This window comes from Hippopotamus amphibius, chromosome 1 (assembly GCF_030028045.1).
Source record: "Hippopotamus amphibius kiboko isolate mHipAmp2 chromosome 1, mHipAmp2.hap2, whole genome shotgun sequence".
Classification (NCBI taxonomy): Eukaryota; Metazoa; Chordata; class Mammalia; order Artiodactyla; family Hippopotamidae; genus Hippopotamus; species Hippopotamus amphibius.
The window spans coordinates 31175636-31191187 of NC_080186.1; the positions used below are offsets into that span (position 1 = coordinate 31175636).

At 44.9% G+C, this 15552-nt stretch overlaps 1 protein-coding gene and 1 pseudogene across 1 annotated transcript; both read left to right on the forward strand.

The window, feature by feature from the left end:
* The first annotated feature begins 8369 nt into the window (after window positions 1-8369).
* Window positions 8370-8893, forward strand: LOC130838908 (rho-related GTP-binding protein RhoG-like; annotated as a pseudogene).
* A 1441-nt stretch (window positions 8894-10334) lies between these two features.
* Window positions 10335-15316, forward strand: NDUFS5 (NADH:ubiquinone oxidoreductase subunit S5). The gene is made up of 3 exons (XM_057719507.1): window positions 10335-10438; window positions 11961-12178; window positions 15093-15316. Exons 2-3 carry the CDS (start codon window positions 11963-11965, stop codon window positions 15195-15197), a joined length of 321 nt encoding a protein of 106 aa, XP_057575490.1. The 5' UTR covers window positions 10335-10438; window positions 11961-11962; the 3' UTR covers window positions 15198-15316.
* The last annotated feature ends 236 nt before the right edge of the window (window positions 15317-15552 follow it).

The following is a 15552-nucleotide window of genomic DNA, read 5'->3' on the forward strand; positions in this document are numbered from 1 at the left end:
GTCACACCTCAGGGTGAGGTATGATGAAAAATTCTCTCTGCTTACAAATGTAAACTGGTTGCCAAAGTGAATATCTCACAGAAAAAGCTAATGAACTTTTTAGAGCAGTGATTCTCTAGGATGAGGACAGGGAGCATATTGTTTAGAATGACCAATTATTTTGTCTTTAGCGTGTTTAATTTTGAAATTTTAGTTACAGAAGTAGGTGTGAGAATTTTATGTTTATCATAAGATAGCATGGCTTCAAAGATAGTTTGTTAAATACTGTTAAGGAACAGTGACTTCTGTGCTGCCCTTGTGGTTCTTCCCTTGAAAGGGCCTTCAGAGTGTGTGTAGTCTTCTGTAGCTGAAGTTAACCTGGATTTTGGATAAGGTTGACACCTTCAGGAAAAAAAGGAGCAAGATTACCTAGGGGAGAATCTCCACGTTCCAACCCCAAACCACACTTTCAAATAAATAAGCACTTCAGTGTAGGAAGGGTGTGATACCTTGTCTAAAATTTCAGTGTCTGTATTCTTCATGGGTCTCATGTTTTTACTGATTGTTGCTTATCGTGTCTTATCTCTTAATCTGTGAGCTGAACAGTATATTTGAAAAACTGTTTGTAGCAATAAACAGGAAAAGGAGGCAGCTACCCTCTAGGAAAGCTATCTAGTTGCACGTGTCTGGGAATATTACCAAACCTTAATTCAGATCGAAAGCTGGAGGTTCCCTGGATCACCCAGATGACACATAACCAGGTGTCAGGTCTGGGTGAGGACTGCTTTACTTTAGTTTCACCCATATCTTGAAAGTGTAGTACTTTGGAACCCGCACTTAAGGTGTCTATGGTGGGGGGTTCCCACCTTTAGCTGGCCTTAGGTTTTGATTTTTGTCCCCTTCAGTCCAGGAGGCTCCTAAAAGTGTAGTTCAGGTATCCGGGGGCTTTTTCCAGATTGGGAAATGCCTTAAGAGAAAGCAGCTTTGAATTCTAAGCTCTCTGGGTTCTTACCTAGAAATTGGCTCAGTAATTCCTCATTACCTACTTAGCCTTTTTTATGCTTTTAAGAAAATGATTTGTATATTTCAACTGTCTTTTAGTTGGTCTTAGCAGTAGGCTGATCCATATTCTCTGAGGCATGGTACCCACTATGCCTTCATGTTAATGAGAGAAAAGTAGAGAAAGACATGTTTATATTGGCTTTGAATGTTTTCCAGTCATTCAGCAAGCATTACTGGTGTCTTCTGAGTTCTGTATTTGTGGAGGACAGATATATGAATTTTTTTTTTTTCTTCCACACCAAGCGCCTTGTGAGATGTTAGTTCTCTGACTAGGGTTTGAACCCAGGGCCATGGCAGTGAAAGCACCAAGTCTTAACCACTGGACTGCCAGGAAATTCCCTCTGAGTTTTAAAAGCCTGATAAGTTCTGTTAAGTAGTCCTAGTATGTCTTATATCCCCAGCATCCGACTTGGAAATAATATAAATACTTAGTTGGATCTTGACCCCTGAGAAGGAGCTCAGTCTAGCAAAGAATGTAAGCAGGCAAGGTAAAAGCTGCTAAGTGTTGTGTGAATGGTACAGGTAGTGGACCGAGGAAAAGAAGAGATGGTAGCTGGGTTTTTTTTAATATATAAATTTATTTATTTATTTACTGGCTGCATTGGGTCTTTGTTGCTGTGCACGGGCTTTCTCTAGTTGTGGAGAGCAGGGGCTACTCTTAATTGCTGTGTGTGGGCTTCTCATTGCAGTGGTTTCTCTTGTTGCAAAGCACGGGCTCTAGGTGCAGGGGCTTCAGTAGTTGCAGCACGTGGGCTCAATAGTTGTGGCACACGGGCTTAGTTGCTCCACGGCATGTGGGATCTTCTCAGACCAGGGATCGAACCTGTGTCCCTTGCATTGGCAAACGGATTCTTAACCACTGTGCCAGTGGGGAAGTCCCGGTAGTTGGTTTTAAGTAGCAATAGTGATCACGGAAGGCTTCATTCAGGGTGGTAGAGTTGGAGTGAGGTTTCAAAGGGTGAATTAGGGCTCAGGCAGACGTAGTCGCTGGGGCTTGAAATAATCAAAGGCTGGGTGGTGGGAATCTGTACTGGTGTGCAGGGACAACATTCTTATTTCAGCCAGAGTAGAGAACGCACTTAGGTGGTGGGAAGAGAGCTCAAAAGCTAGGTAGTAGGGCCTAGGTAATGAAGGGCTTTGACCACTAGGAGTTTGACCCTTCCTCTAGGAATCTGAAGAGTTTGGGGGAAACTAACTGAGGTGAATATAGGACAGAAGGGCAAATACCAAACTAGAGACAGATTGACCACTTAGGGGCCTCATTTTGTCTAGTCAAAGATTATAAAGGCCTGAACATTGATTGCGAAGGATGATTAAACATGGCTCTTCCTGGCTAAGAAGAGCATGGCACACTTTCCCCACAGGCACATTTTCAAAGATCCTTTGTCTTTCAGTTTGTGTTGTCTGTGCCCCTGATGTAACTAATCCATCCCAATTCCATTGCTGCCACTGTGGATGGGTTTTGTCTCGTGTTATGTTTTTCACAGATTCTCTTAAGTCCACCTGTTTTTAAAGGTTCTGGGTAGTTCTTGAATGGATTATTAAATTTGCCTCTCAAACCGTCATTTTTCATGGTGCTCCTATTGTTCTGCCTGGAATTAATCCCTTCTCACTTGACAAATGGCCTGCTCAAGCGGCAGTTGTCTTTCTGCTCCCTTCTTGAAGGCAGTGTTACTTAGTCATTTGATGAACATTTATTGAGCACCTACTATTTGCCAAGTACTGTTCTGGGTACTAGGAATGTATCACTGAGCTGGGCAGACAAGGTCCCTGCTCTTTCGGTGCTTGTGTTGTGAGGCAAGACAGGCAAACTAGTACACAATTTAATCCAAGATTGAAAAGTGTTCAAAGGGGCTTCCCTGATGGCACAGTGATTACAAATCTGCCTGCTAATGCAGGGGACGTGAGTTCGAGCCCTGGTCCAGGAAGATCCCACATGCCATGGAGCAACTAAGCCCATGTGCCACAACTGCTGAGCCCACATACCACAACTACTGAAGCCTGCGTGTCTAGAGCCTGTGCTGTGCAACAAGAGAAGCCACTGCAATGAGAAGGCCATGCACCACAACAAAGAGTAACCCCCGCTATCCACAACTACATAAAGCCTGTGTGCAGCAACAAAGACCTAATGCAACCAATAAATAATTACATAAATTTAAAAAAAAGTGAGGGACTTCCCCGGTGGTGCCAGTGGTTAAGAATCCATCTGCCAATGCAGGGGACATAGGTTCGATCCCTGGTCCAGGAGGATCCCACATGCCATGGAGCAGCTAAGCCTGTGTGCCACAACTAGTGAAGCCCACGCACCTAGAGCCTGTGCTCCTCAACAAGAGAAGCCACCACAATGCGAAGCCTGCACACCACAACAAAGAGTAGCCCCCGCTCGCCGCAACTAGGGAAAGTTCATGGGCAGCAATGAAGATCCAATGCAGCCAATAAAAAATAAAGTTCAAAAAAATAAAAAATATTTGTTAAAAAAAAAGTGAAGAGGGACTTCCCTGGTAGCGCAGTGGTTAAGAGTCCGTCTGCCAATGCAGGGGACACGGGTTTGATCCCTGGTCAGGGAAGATCCCATGTGCCGTGGAGCAACTAAGCCAGTATGCCACAACTACTGATCCTGCACTCTAGAGCCTGCGAGCCTGCATGCCACAATTACTGAAGCCCTCTCACCTAGAGCCTGTGCTCCACAACAAGAGAAGTCAAGGCAATGAGAAGCCTGCGCACCATAACGAAGAGTAGCCCCCACTCACCACGACTAGAGAAAGCCCGTGTGCGCAGCAAGGAAGACCCAACGCAGCCAAAATTTAAAAAAAAAAAGTCAAGAAAATAAAATGGAAAGGATAGAGAGTAACTGGGTGTCTACATTGGGTGGTAAGAGAGACCTTTCTGAGGAAGGTAGTTATGTAATGCATTTATGTGTCTACATGACTCTTCCACTATACTTAGTACCACCGTGAGCTATTATCTATCTATTCTTGGCTCTTAAATGATCAGTGACTGAATGAATTAGGTGGCTACTCCTCCCCTTTTCCAGTAGTCAGTGCACTACCTGAAACTCTTTCTTAACTCTCAGATCAAATAACTTCAAGCCTTCTGCAGGTTGTCTCTGCAGCTAAGGTAAGAGAGATGCGGTCCTTCCCCTAGAGAGGCTCACAGTCTCTGGGCAGGAATGTGATAAAACTTGCTTTGATAAATATTCTGTGCACCTGGACAGAGAGAAAGCAGGGTGTTTCCTGGGGAAGGCCACTCTTGGCAGCTTCCCTCCAGGTAGTTTAGTTACCCTAATCTGTACTCAGGAAAGCTGACTCACTAGTGAAGCTATATTGGTCCATAAAACCAGACTCCAGTGTGTTAATTTATGATGAGAAATATGTCTGGTGCAGTGGACTGCCTCATTGGCCTTAGTGTGTTTTCTTCATGTAATCCTATCACTTGGGAAGCCTAATGAAAGTCAAGAGACAGCTCCATGTATCAGAATGAGGGGAATTTATTTCTAGAGATGCAATTTTTACCATCATCAAATTATTCCTACCACAAGCCTGATACAGCTTTCCTCCCCACTTCAGTTTGCTTCCTATTGCATATTCTACTTAATATTTTATCTACCCCCAAATGGCACATTCTATTTTACTTTTTTATTTTTTTGGTAGCACCACACTGCGTGTCGGGGTCTTAATTCCCCGACCAAGGATCGAACCCGCACCCCCTGCATTGGAAGCACAGAGTCTTAACCACTGGACCCCCAGGGAAGTCCCTTTTTAACTTTTTTTTTCTTTTTAAAATTTATTTATTTAATTTATTGGCTGCATTGTGTCTTCGTTGTTGCGCGCGGGCTCTCTGTAGTTGCGGAGAGCGGGTGCTACTCTTCATTGTGGTGCGCGGGCTTCCTATTGCAGTGGCTTCTCTTGTTGCAGAGCAGGGGCTCTAGGCCCATGGGCTTCAGTAGCTGTGGCACACAGGCTTAGTTGCTCCTCAGCATGTGGGATCTTCCCGGACCAGGGCTGGAACCCGTGTCCCCTGCATTGGCAGGTGGATTCTTAACCACTGTGCCACCAGGGAAGCCCCCTTTTTTACTTTTTTAAGTAGTCACTCTAATTTCTATTATATTCCAGGCCTTGGGACCCAATACTTTTCTCTTTCAGATTATTTTGCTTATTGCTTTTGTTGAATCTATCCTATAGCTCTGGCTTGGGGGTAAGGATGGGGGTGAGTTTTCAAACTCACTGTCTTCCCCAAATGTGCTAGGATCCTCAGGCTACCCAGTTTATACAAATCTGTGTGACAGTGGTATCAGATACAGGTCTAACATTCCCAGTGTGCTAAATTATAGATGACCTATCTGTAGAAAGGTAGCGTTAAAAGCTTTTTTCAGGTTATGACTGAGGTATGTAAACATTAGGAAATCCTATAGGTCAAGGACAGAAGTCCAGTGAATGGAGACCCAGGGGTACGTTAAATGGCCTGTGACCGTCCACGCAGCAACTGAGGCTAGTTTTCAGAGGAGTGGTAATGGGGGCCTTCGATTAACATCGAGCCCTCCTTTTATGCTCTGAAGATGGGAGCCAGACTCTGTCAGGGAAGAAGAGATCGCCGCGACCTTCCGGCTAACGCCTAGTCCCGGTCTCCGAGCCTCAGGTTCCCGAATACAGAATGAAGGAGGCGACAGCTCAAGCTTGCTTCTCTGCGCATAAAACCCTTTGATTTCGTTGTAAAACTACACTTCCACGAAGCAGAGCATCGCAGAACAACGACAAGATAAACGAGGGGCGTACAAGAGGTGAAAATGCGCCTAACGTCAGAGTTACATCCCTCGTAACGCAAAGCGCAAAAATCCAAGCGGGCGCCCGTGGTCGCCATAGCAACGGCACAGGCTCGGTTCTGGCGCAGGGTTTCTGGGAATTGTAGTTTTCCCATCTTTTCGGGAGAGGAGAGTACCTGTCACCGACATCCTAGCACAGCCGCCGGGGCTGAATGCACGGCCCAGTGGAGGGGGTCGGCATATCCACAGTTAACAACATCTATAATACGAAACAATATATGTATAACAGGGCTTGTAAGACCTCAACAGAGGCCTAGTAAGTGCTCAGGAATTCGGGAAGCTTTCACAGAAGACGGCGCGATAAACGGTGTGGAAGCATTAGGCATTCACCTGGGAGACAGTGGGAAGGCAGCAAGGGGATGGGTGGGATCATTACAGCCAGAAGAAACTGCTCCTACAAAGTTTGGAAGCATGAGAGCAATTCTCAATGGCCGAGAACACCAGGGTGTTGAGTAACGATTGGTGAACAATGGGATCTGAGGATTTAGAAATGGGAAGAAATCAGATCACGGTCTTGAATGCCAAACCCAAGAATTTGGACTTTTTCTTGAATACACCTCACACACAGCCCAAACAATATGAATGACCCCCTCCCTTTGCGTCCTCCCTTATTTTGTTCATCTTTGTTTTACCACTTACTACAGCATTCTAGCTATGCCTCCCTCTCAAGCGCTCAACAAGGGTCATGGCCGTGAGATAAGAGCTCAGGAAGTGTTTTTTAAATGATCAGATTTGAGTTTTTAGAAAAGCAATCAGCAACAATAAGAAGAGAGGGTAAGAAATGAGCAAAGCTGGATGTGAAAAAACATCAGTTCAAAGTAAATTGTTTTTCCAGCCTGCAATTTTCCCTCCATCCAAGGGTTGAACTCTGGCAGCTCAAAGGCCATTTCCGTTGTGGGTTTTGTTTGGTCAGCACTTTAAAAAAAAATGAGTTGCCCTACATTTTTAAAGTGGAATGTTTCACATTTAAACAATAACAAAAGATTTCTGGCTTCTCTTGCAAATTTTGAAGAGTTGACAATTGGGGACCCTGCTTCTTGACAGCAAAGGAATGGAGCTGAGTCGCTGCTGCCCCCTTTAGACAGGACGTATGCTCTTCGGTTTGTCACATTCCCCACCACTCCTTACATCCCTTAAACCAGGGGTCCCCAATCCCAGACACCACAGACCTGCAGCAGTCTGTGGCCTGTTAGGAACTGGGCTGCACAGCAGGAGGTGAGGGGCATGGGAGTGAGTGAAGCTTCATCTGTATTTACAGCAGCTCCCTATCTCTTGCATTACCACTTGAGCTCCACTTCCTGTCAGCATTATGGTGAGTTGTATTTCAGTACATATTACTATGTAATAATAATAGAAATAAAGTGCACAATAAGTGTAATGCACTTGAATCATCCAGAAACAACCCCCCACCCCCACCCCCGGAAAAATTGTCTTCCATGGAACCGGTCCCTGGTGCCAAAAATGTCGGGGACTGCTGCCTTAAACTGAGGCCAAGTACCAGTTACCATTTATCATGATGCTTTTGTTTTCATTTTTCTTACAGTGAGCTAGCTCTGTTTGGCCCTGGAGGCGTTTAAGTTGCCCATCTTTGTACTAATCTATCCTGCCTGGTATATGAGGAGTGATTCAATGAAATTAATATTTTAAAAAGATTAGTCAGTGCCAAAAAGACTGAAGTGAGGAGCCGGGAGGCAGAAAGGAAGAAATAAATTGGACACCTATTGAAGGAATATTTGAAAGAATTTAGCCAGTAATTAAATATTGCATGAAAGATGAGGAAAAGGCAAAATAAAACTTCAGAGTCTCCTACTGAATGGCTGGGAAGGTGATATCACCAACATAAGAAAGTGGGCAGAGTGGAAGGGGTTGTGGTGCCTCTAGTATTCTGTGGGCAAGGGCCACGAGTTACCAAGTCCATAATCCTCCAGTATTGTGCTGCACATGCATTAGGTGCCCAGGAGATTCTAGCTGAACTGAAACTGATCTCAGGTGGGGTGTATATCTGATGAGGGAGGAAGGAAGGGAGAATTGGAATGATGGAAAAAACCAGTATGTTCTGGGACCTTAGGGATTTTCTCCAGAGTGGATGAACCTGGGGCTTGGGGATAGTTAATATGTTTTGGAGGAAATACCTATGCAAAAGTCCTGAAGCAGAGCAGGAATTTGGCAAACAAAAATGGAGATGGGGGGGGGGGGTGTCATTCCAGGAGAAAGGAGAAAAAAAAATCAAAGACACTGGATTGCAGGACTTTTCCTGGAATATATAGGAAGAGCAAGCTCTTGGTTGGGGCATTAGGCAGGGGATTTTGGACAATGAGGCTGGGAAGGTTAGAATGCTGGACTTTTCTAAAAAGTTTTGAGAGAGTACTTCACTTAAAAGTCTCAAGCCCCACAAGCCGCTGCCGCCGCCCCCAGCTCCCCCACAGCGGGGAGGGCGCCAGGTCACTGCATCCAGAGGTGCCCAGAAGGGCAAGGAGGCATAGCCTCCACAGCAGCAGCTGCACCCACCATGCAGAGCATCAAGTGTGTGGTGGTGGGCGATGGGGCTGTGGGTAAGATGTGCCTGCTCATCTGGTACACAACCAACGCCTTCCCCAAGGTTCAACAATTGTAACACCCAGACGGCAGTTGATGGGTGCACAGTGAACCTGAACCTGTGGGATACAGCAGGCCAGGAGTATGACTGCCTCTGCACACTCTCCAGCCTTCAGACCAACACGTTTGTCATCTGTTCTCCATTGCCAGTCTGCCCTATGAGAATGTGTGGCACAAGTGGCATCCAGAGGCGTGTCACCACTGACCTGACATGCCCATCCTCCTGGTGGGCACCAAGAAGGACCTGAGAGCCCAGCTTGACACCCTACAGCGCCTGAAGCAGCAGGGCCAAGCGCTGGCCAAGCAGATCCACGCTGTGCACTACTTCCAGTGCTCCGCCCTGCAGGAGGACAGCGTCAAGAAGTGTTTGCTGAGGCTCTCTGCACCGTGCTGAAGCCCACGCCTATCAAGCATGAGCAGTTCTGTGTCCTCTTGTGACCCTGACACTCAGTTTGGAGGCTGCCCCTGCCCCGTACCCCCCCACCAGTTGTGCCTTTGCGCCTTGGCCCCGTCTGCCCCCAGCTGTGACTTAAGGACTAATTCTGGCACCCCTTGCCAAGGGGGCTCCCCGAATGCCTTTTTCTCCTTAAAGAGGCCTACAGGGAAAAGGGCTTTGGGCCCTGCCCCACTCTGCTTGGGAACACTAGGTATTCTTGAGAGCTCACTCAGGGCAAGGTCGGACTCCACCCCAAGAAGCCAACCCAGTGCCACCTCCCCACTTTCCCTACTGACCAGCATATCCAGCTTTCCACACAGATGTTGCTGCGTATGGTCGTGACTTCTCTCAGGTCTCTGAGCTCTTAGCCATCCCTAACCTCTCCTTCACTGCTCTTCAAATTGCTCCCCTCTCAAGTGCCCTCTCCCTTCCCCAGAGAAGGAGCCACAGAATCCTAAAAAGATCAACATGCCCTAACCTACCCCCTTGTGCTCAGGCCTTTCCTATCCACTGACTGACTCAGCCCCACCCCCACCCGGCTCCTGGGGGCCCCTCCTGCCCCTATCAGCATCAATAAAACCTCTGACTCCAGTGGAAAAAAGTTCTCAGCCCAAACGTCCAATAAATAAATATTTATTTACAAGTTATTTATATGTACAACTAATGTAATATTATGTCCTTTATAAACATTCACACACAAACAAGAAATTAAAAAACACAAAAATTAGAAATATTCTAGTATTTTCTTCCCAGTGCCCCAAAGTATACCACACACACCCTATGTTACCCCCTACCCCCGTCCCGGCACCCCCCACCCCCACCCCTGCTTCGGAGCCCCTGCTGTAATCAAAGGGAGCCTTTGGAGGTTCTGAAACAGAGAAGGGGCATGGTCTCTGACGACTTTCCCGAATCCTCAAACTTTAAAAACCGAGACATCAAAGAACTGCAATCGCCTATAGAGCAGTTTCCACGTGCCAGGAAACGCCGCAGTGCTTTAATATAACTCATTTAATCCCCAAAGCAGCCCTACGCTGTATGTACCTATTATTGTCTTTTAAGATATTTTTCTCCTAAGATGAAACCGAGGCATAGTGAGGTTAAGAAATTTTGCCAGGATGACACAGAAGTGGCGGAGCCAGAACTGGAACCCACCCTGGATAGGTCCACACTCCAAAAGCTTAACCGCGACTCGAGGGGGAAGAAGGGGGATCCCTTAGTCAAGTGCCTCACCAATCACAACTGTCGTGAAAGTCCCAGGCACTGTGCGAGGAGACAGCAGGAAATCACTACCCCCGGGCTACCTCTCACTCAGTTCGCTAAGCAAGTTCGGCTCATCCTCACCGGAGGCCAACTCAGCCGGTCGCGCAGGCGCAGATCGATGGGCTTGGTCTCTATGGTTCCGGGGCGCGACGGCGGAACGCAGGTCGGCTCCGGCGTCGCGCTGCAAGCGTCGCGCTGCGGGCTTCCTTTGCGGCAGGCCTGCTTGTCGCCTGAGTATCGTCTAGTAGGGGCGGGCGGCAAGGAGACAAGGGCACCGCGGCCGGAAGGTAGGGGCTGCGTTTGTCTACGGGGCGATTGAGCCTAAGGAGCTTCCTTCCGAGATCTCTTTAACAGATTTCCCCTTGGCTTCTTGGGTGTGCGTTCTCCCTGGCCGTGTTTTCTGCTTTTCCAGGCCCCTTGGTCCACACAGCGAGTGTCACCGAAGCTTGTAGACCGCGCCTCTCTCGGTTAACTTAGCTTTCTGCCGAACGCATGCTTTGGCCTTCTGTTTGTTTCTTAACCTGAAGTCCACGCTCCTTGTCCCGGCTTGCGTGGCCCTGTGGGATTTGCCCCCCCCACCCAACCTCTTCAGCTCGTTTCATTCTTCTTCCCGACATGCACCCTGCGCTCAGCCACGTCTGGGTGCTCAGTGTCCCCCCAGACACACCTCCGGCTGTAACCCGTGCTGCGTGTGCCCTACTGGAATACTCTGTTCACTGAGCTTCACTTGGCAAACGCAACCCATCTCAAAGGCATTTTCCAGCCTCCTGGGCAGAATTGGTGCTTCCTCCTTCGAGCTTTACCTCTTGTGTTCTTCCATTGGGTTCCTAATTCCCCGTGTCTGTCCCCATTCTTAGGTGCTTAGGTTGCAGCTGCTCCCCTTCCCCCCCATCCGAGTGCCTGGAACGTTATTACTCACTAAATGACTGAAAGAATGGGTAGAAAATTTTAAAATTACATTTTTATGTAAATTCTACCACTCATAGGTAACTATGGACCTTTTTTTGTGCTTCCTTCCGGTGTTCTTTTGCAGGCAGGGTTTTTTTTGTTTGTTTGTTTTTTGTTTTTGGCATTATTGTACTCCCTCTCCCTTTTTTAAAATTTAATACTAAAATGTATGTTTCATGTGTATTATTCCGCCCCCCCCCCCCCCCCCCCGTTCTGCCAGGTAGGTACCGGATTTAATTATCCATTTCTCTATTGTTTCACTTTAAAGTTGTTTGAATTTTTTTTTAAAAGAATTACTGAGCTCCTACTTGGTCCCTACCCTCAAGGCACTCATTGTTCAATAGGGGAGACATTCATGTAGATAGTGCATTAGGTAGGGGCTTGCAAGTACTATGAAAAGTCGAGGATGCTGTGCTAACACAGGAAGAATATACTCGTTTCAGGATGGCTTCTTAGAAGTGTCATCTAAGTTGTATGGATCAAAAAATGTTAAGAAGTGTTTTTGTGCTTGTCCTTTTTTGTTTATTTCAGTTGTTTCTTAAGACCTATCTCAAAGAATTGAGATTACTGAGTCAAAATATAAACATTTTTTGACTTTTAATAAAAATGACCTCATCAATATAGAGGATTTTAATGAATTGTTTTTTAGTTCTATTTCTTTTTTTCCCTGAGTTTCGTGAAAGCACAGCAATTGCTCATCTACCATAAAGTGGAAGAACCTGTCTAACAAAAAAGTTTGGGGAGAAGAAATTGGGAGGATAGTATAAAATATCTTTCTAGAGATTGATTTTTCTCAGAATTTTCTCATTTGATTGCAACTTTACAGCGTTCTTTCTTTTTTCTTTTTTTCCTGCATTTTAGCCATGCCTTTCTTTGATGTTCAGAAAAGGCTGGGCCTTGACTTAGACCGCTGGATGACAATCCAGAGTTCTCAGCAGCCTCGGAAGAATCCAGGTCGATGCCATGCTTTTGAGAAAGAATGGATAGAGTGTGCACATGGAATTGGTAGTATTCGTGCAGAGAAAGAGTGCAAGATAGAATATGATGATTTCGTGGAGTGTCTACTTCGACAGAAAACGGTGAGGGAGTGATGGAGGCAGGCACCGAATTACTTCCTCATTTCTTTGCGGCTACTTTTAAGTGCTTTTAATTGGTCATTGGGCATTAGCTTGCCCAGTGTGAACTGGCAAAACTTTTGTGGTGAAACACCTTCTCTACTTAGGTACCATGTCAAGGAAGTTCAAAGCCTTCAGATCTGAGAAGGGCCTATTGTTCCTCAGTGTTCCTCCTAATGTTCTCACATATTTTCCTTAGCATGGTATCCTGCTGCAGCCACCAGGTTAGAAATTGCATGGGTATATTTCCATTTTGTGCAGGCTATAAAATAAAGAGTACCAACCAGCCTTGGGTATTTGTCCTTGAAAATTTGGGGGTGACTGTATTTCAAATTCGTTGAACCCTCATTGAAGAAGAGATTAAAATCCTGTAGATCTGTTACATTGAAACTGATAAAACAATCTCTGGATTGATTTTCTTTGGGGAGGATGGAGGTGTTAATGAGATTGCTTTAGGTGAGCCTGACCAAAAATGCAGGAAAAAAAATAAGTTAATGGCATGGTGTCTACCTCCTCAGGAGTTGAATGAATTGCATTACATATAGGCCCCTGTTCTCCCTTGGAGATGAAATCTTTGGCTCTGGGTTGTTATTTTGCGTATTTCTGTGTTCCAGATATAACAAATAGAGATGTTTTTATTACTCTCTACTCCTTGGGGTTCAGGGGCACAATTTAGATTTTCAGTTAAATGTGTCTCAAAGTTATCTGTGTCAAAATTTTAAAATTTCTTGTCTTTTATAATGCTATTGGCATTTGGATAATGTGAAGCCAAATTTGGAGGGAATGAAGGGGTGTCGGGTAATGATTTTGTTTTGATCTCGAGGAATACTGATCATTGAGTAATATTGTAGTGTTACTGAGGGACAAGGAGTGGGTCATGGTTGGCCACCTACCAGCTATTTAATTCACAATGTCTTCTTTTCTACAGGACCCAGTTATTCCCTGCTCAGGTTAAGCCTTTACTCATTGTGGAAAATTCAAACCAAAAAGAGACAGTGTGATGAGGTGGGAAGAACATTAGATTGAGAGTTTGGAGAGCTTGATTTTGATGCTGGTTTTGTCACCACTAGTTTTGTGACTTCAAGCAGGTCATTTCTCTTCTAGTCTTGGTTTCCTTATCTGGAAATATGAAGTGTTGCTCTAAGGTCACTCCTTATCCTGTGAATTTATGAATAGATATGTTACCATTTTGTAAGTCATCTAAGTGAAGAAGCTAGTAAATCAAGGAATTAGAATCAAGCACTGTTCTAAGTTTTTAGAAAGTAATAATGCATATATTTCTCACAACAGTCTCCTGCTGAGATGCTTTACAATTATTTTCACCACTGTATGATTAAAAAGTTGAAGCAGGGAAGTATTAAGGCCATTACCTAAAGTCACATAGCCCAGTAAGAGGTGGAAATGGCACTTGAACCTGGCAGTGCTGGTTCCAGATCCTGTGCTTGTATCCAGAACACCAAATGGTGATTGGTTCTAGTTAGGAGAAAGATTTGGCGTATGGTGGTGTGATAGCTCAACCATGACTAGTCATTTGTTGGGAGACTCTTTAATAAAGAAATGTTAAGAATACAGGTTTTTAAATGCTTAATGTTTATATTAGTATCTAGGATGCCTAGGGTTTTTTTCTACTGTAGTTACATTCTAACTAACTCTTTAAAGTTAATGGGATATTTAAATGAATATACTACCTCTTTGTGCCTTTGTGAAAACCTAGTTATTAACTCAAAAAATATTTATTGGATCATCTATTATGTCAGGAACTATTCCAGGTACTGGAAATATAGCAGTGAGCAAAACAGCAAAAAGCCCCTGCCCTAATGGAGCTAATATGCAGGGCAGTGGGGCAGGGGTGGGGGTGACAGTGTAGGGTGGGATACAGAAAATTTACAAACAAGGTAAGAAGTAGTGTGTCAGGTGCTGATAAGTGCAGTGGTGAAAATAAACAGGAGAAGGATAGGAAGCACTGGGCATGGATGCTCTTTTAAATAGAATGCTCCAAAAAGAGCTCAGTGATAGAAGACATTTAAGCAGAGACTTTGAGATAGTGAACCACGTGCACATGAGGGAAGAATGTTCCAGGCAGAGGAAACAGCAAGTGGAAGGGTCTCTGAGCTGGAGCAGAGAGAGTTGGGGGAAGGATATTGAGACATAAAGTCAGAGAGGTGGGCCTTGTAAGTCATTCCAGGGAAGGATTCAGCTTTTCCTCTCAGTAAGATGGAAGCTGTTGGGTTTTGAGCCGAGGAATAGTGCCATCAGGATTAGTATGTCTGTTTTCCATGTCATAGAATCCATGAATTATCGCTCTCACACAATCTTGAATAGCATGGGTTTCATCTGTTGGGAATGTCCTACTGAGGAGAAGAGGTAGAACTCAGGGCTCTGCCTATCTGAGTGACTAGTAGCTGAGCACATACCAGGCCTTTCTTTCAGTGTGGTCCAGAGACCTCATTTGGCTATTTCTGCTTCATTCATACCCAGTGAACAGTCACCAGCAGCAGTGCCACCTTCACACAGAGAGGTTAGGAATACATAAGCTGAGATGATCTCATCTTTTAATATTTTGAAAGATTTTAATATGCACAAGTATACCTCTTAAAGCCTTTGGAGCTGTATTGTTTTTGTAAATACCTGTATTCCTATATATAATAGGAGCATTTTAGTTATTAGTTTTCAAGGAAATATTATTATATATACCAGAAATTTATTTGTTAAAAGCTTGGGAAATTGGTTCTTTAAAGATGGTATTAATCTCAGAGGCCCTCTAGGCTGAAAAGCGTCCATAGTTTAAAAATGAAACCAATTTTTTTATTCAGCTTCTCCAGCCCTCACTTTCCAGTGCTTATCTCCCCCGAGTTTAAATACTTTCTTCCTTTGACAGATGAAACGCCTGAGTGCCATCAAGATGCAGCGGGATAAGCTAATAAAGGAAGGGAAGTACACACCTCCATCTCACCTCTCGGGCAAGGATGACCTTCGGCCCTGAGCAGAGCAGCTGCCAGTGGTTAGAGGCTGATTTTCATGTTCTCTCTTCTCTGCTGGAAACTTTACATACTGAAAACCCCTTTGTGAAAGTGTCTAAAAATAAAGGATTGCTCTATTCTATTTGTTCTATTTTCTCTTGGATCATACCTCTCTATAATGAGGTTGCAGCCTATTTTTAAGTTTGGAAAAATGCCTTTGCCTTAAAAATTAGCATCTAGGGAATAATAAGCAGCATTTAATGAATGCTTACTATGTAGGTACTTTAAATATGGTACCTCATTTAAGAAGTTGCAGTGTTCCTTAGTGTTTGATTCTGGTTTATTTTCTGTAAAGCACCAACTTGGCTTGGGAGGGAG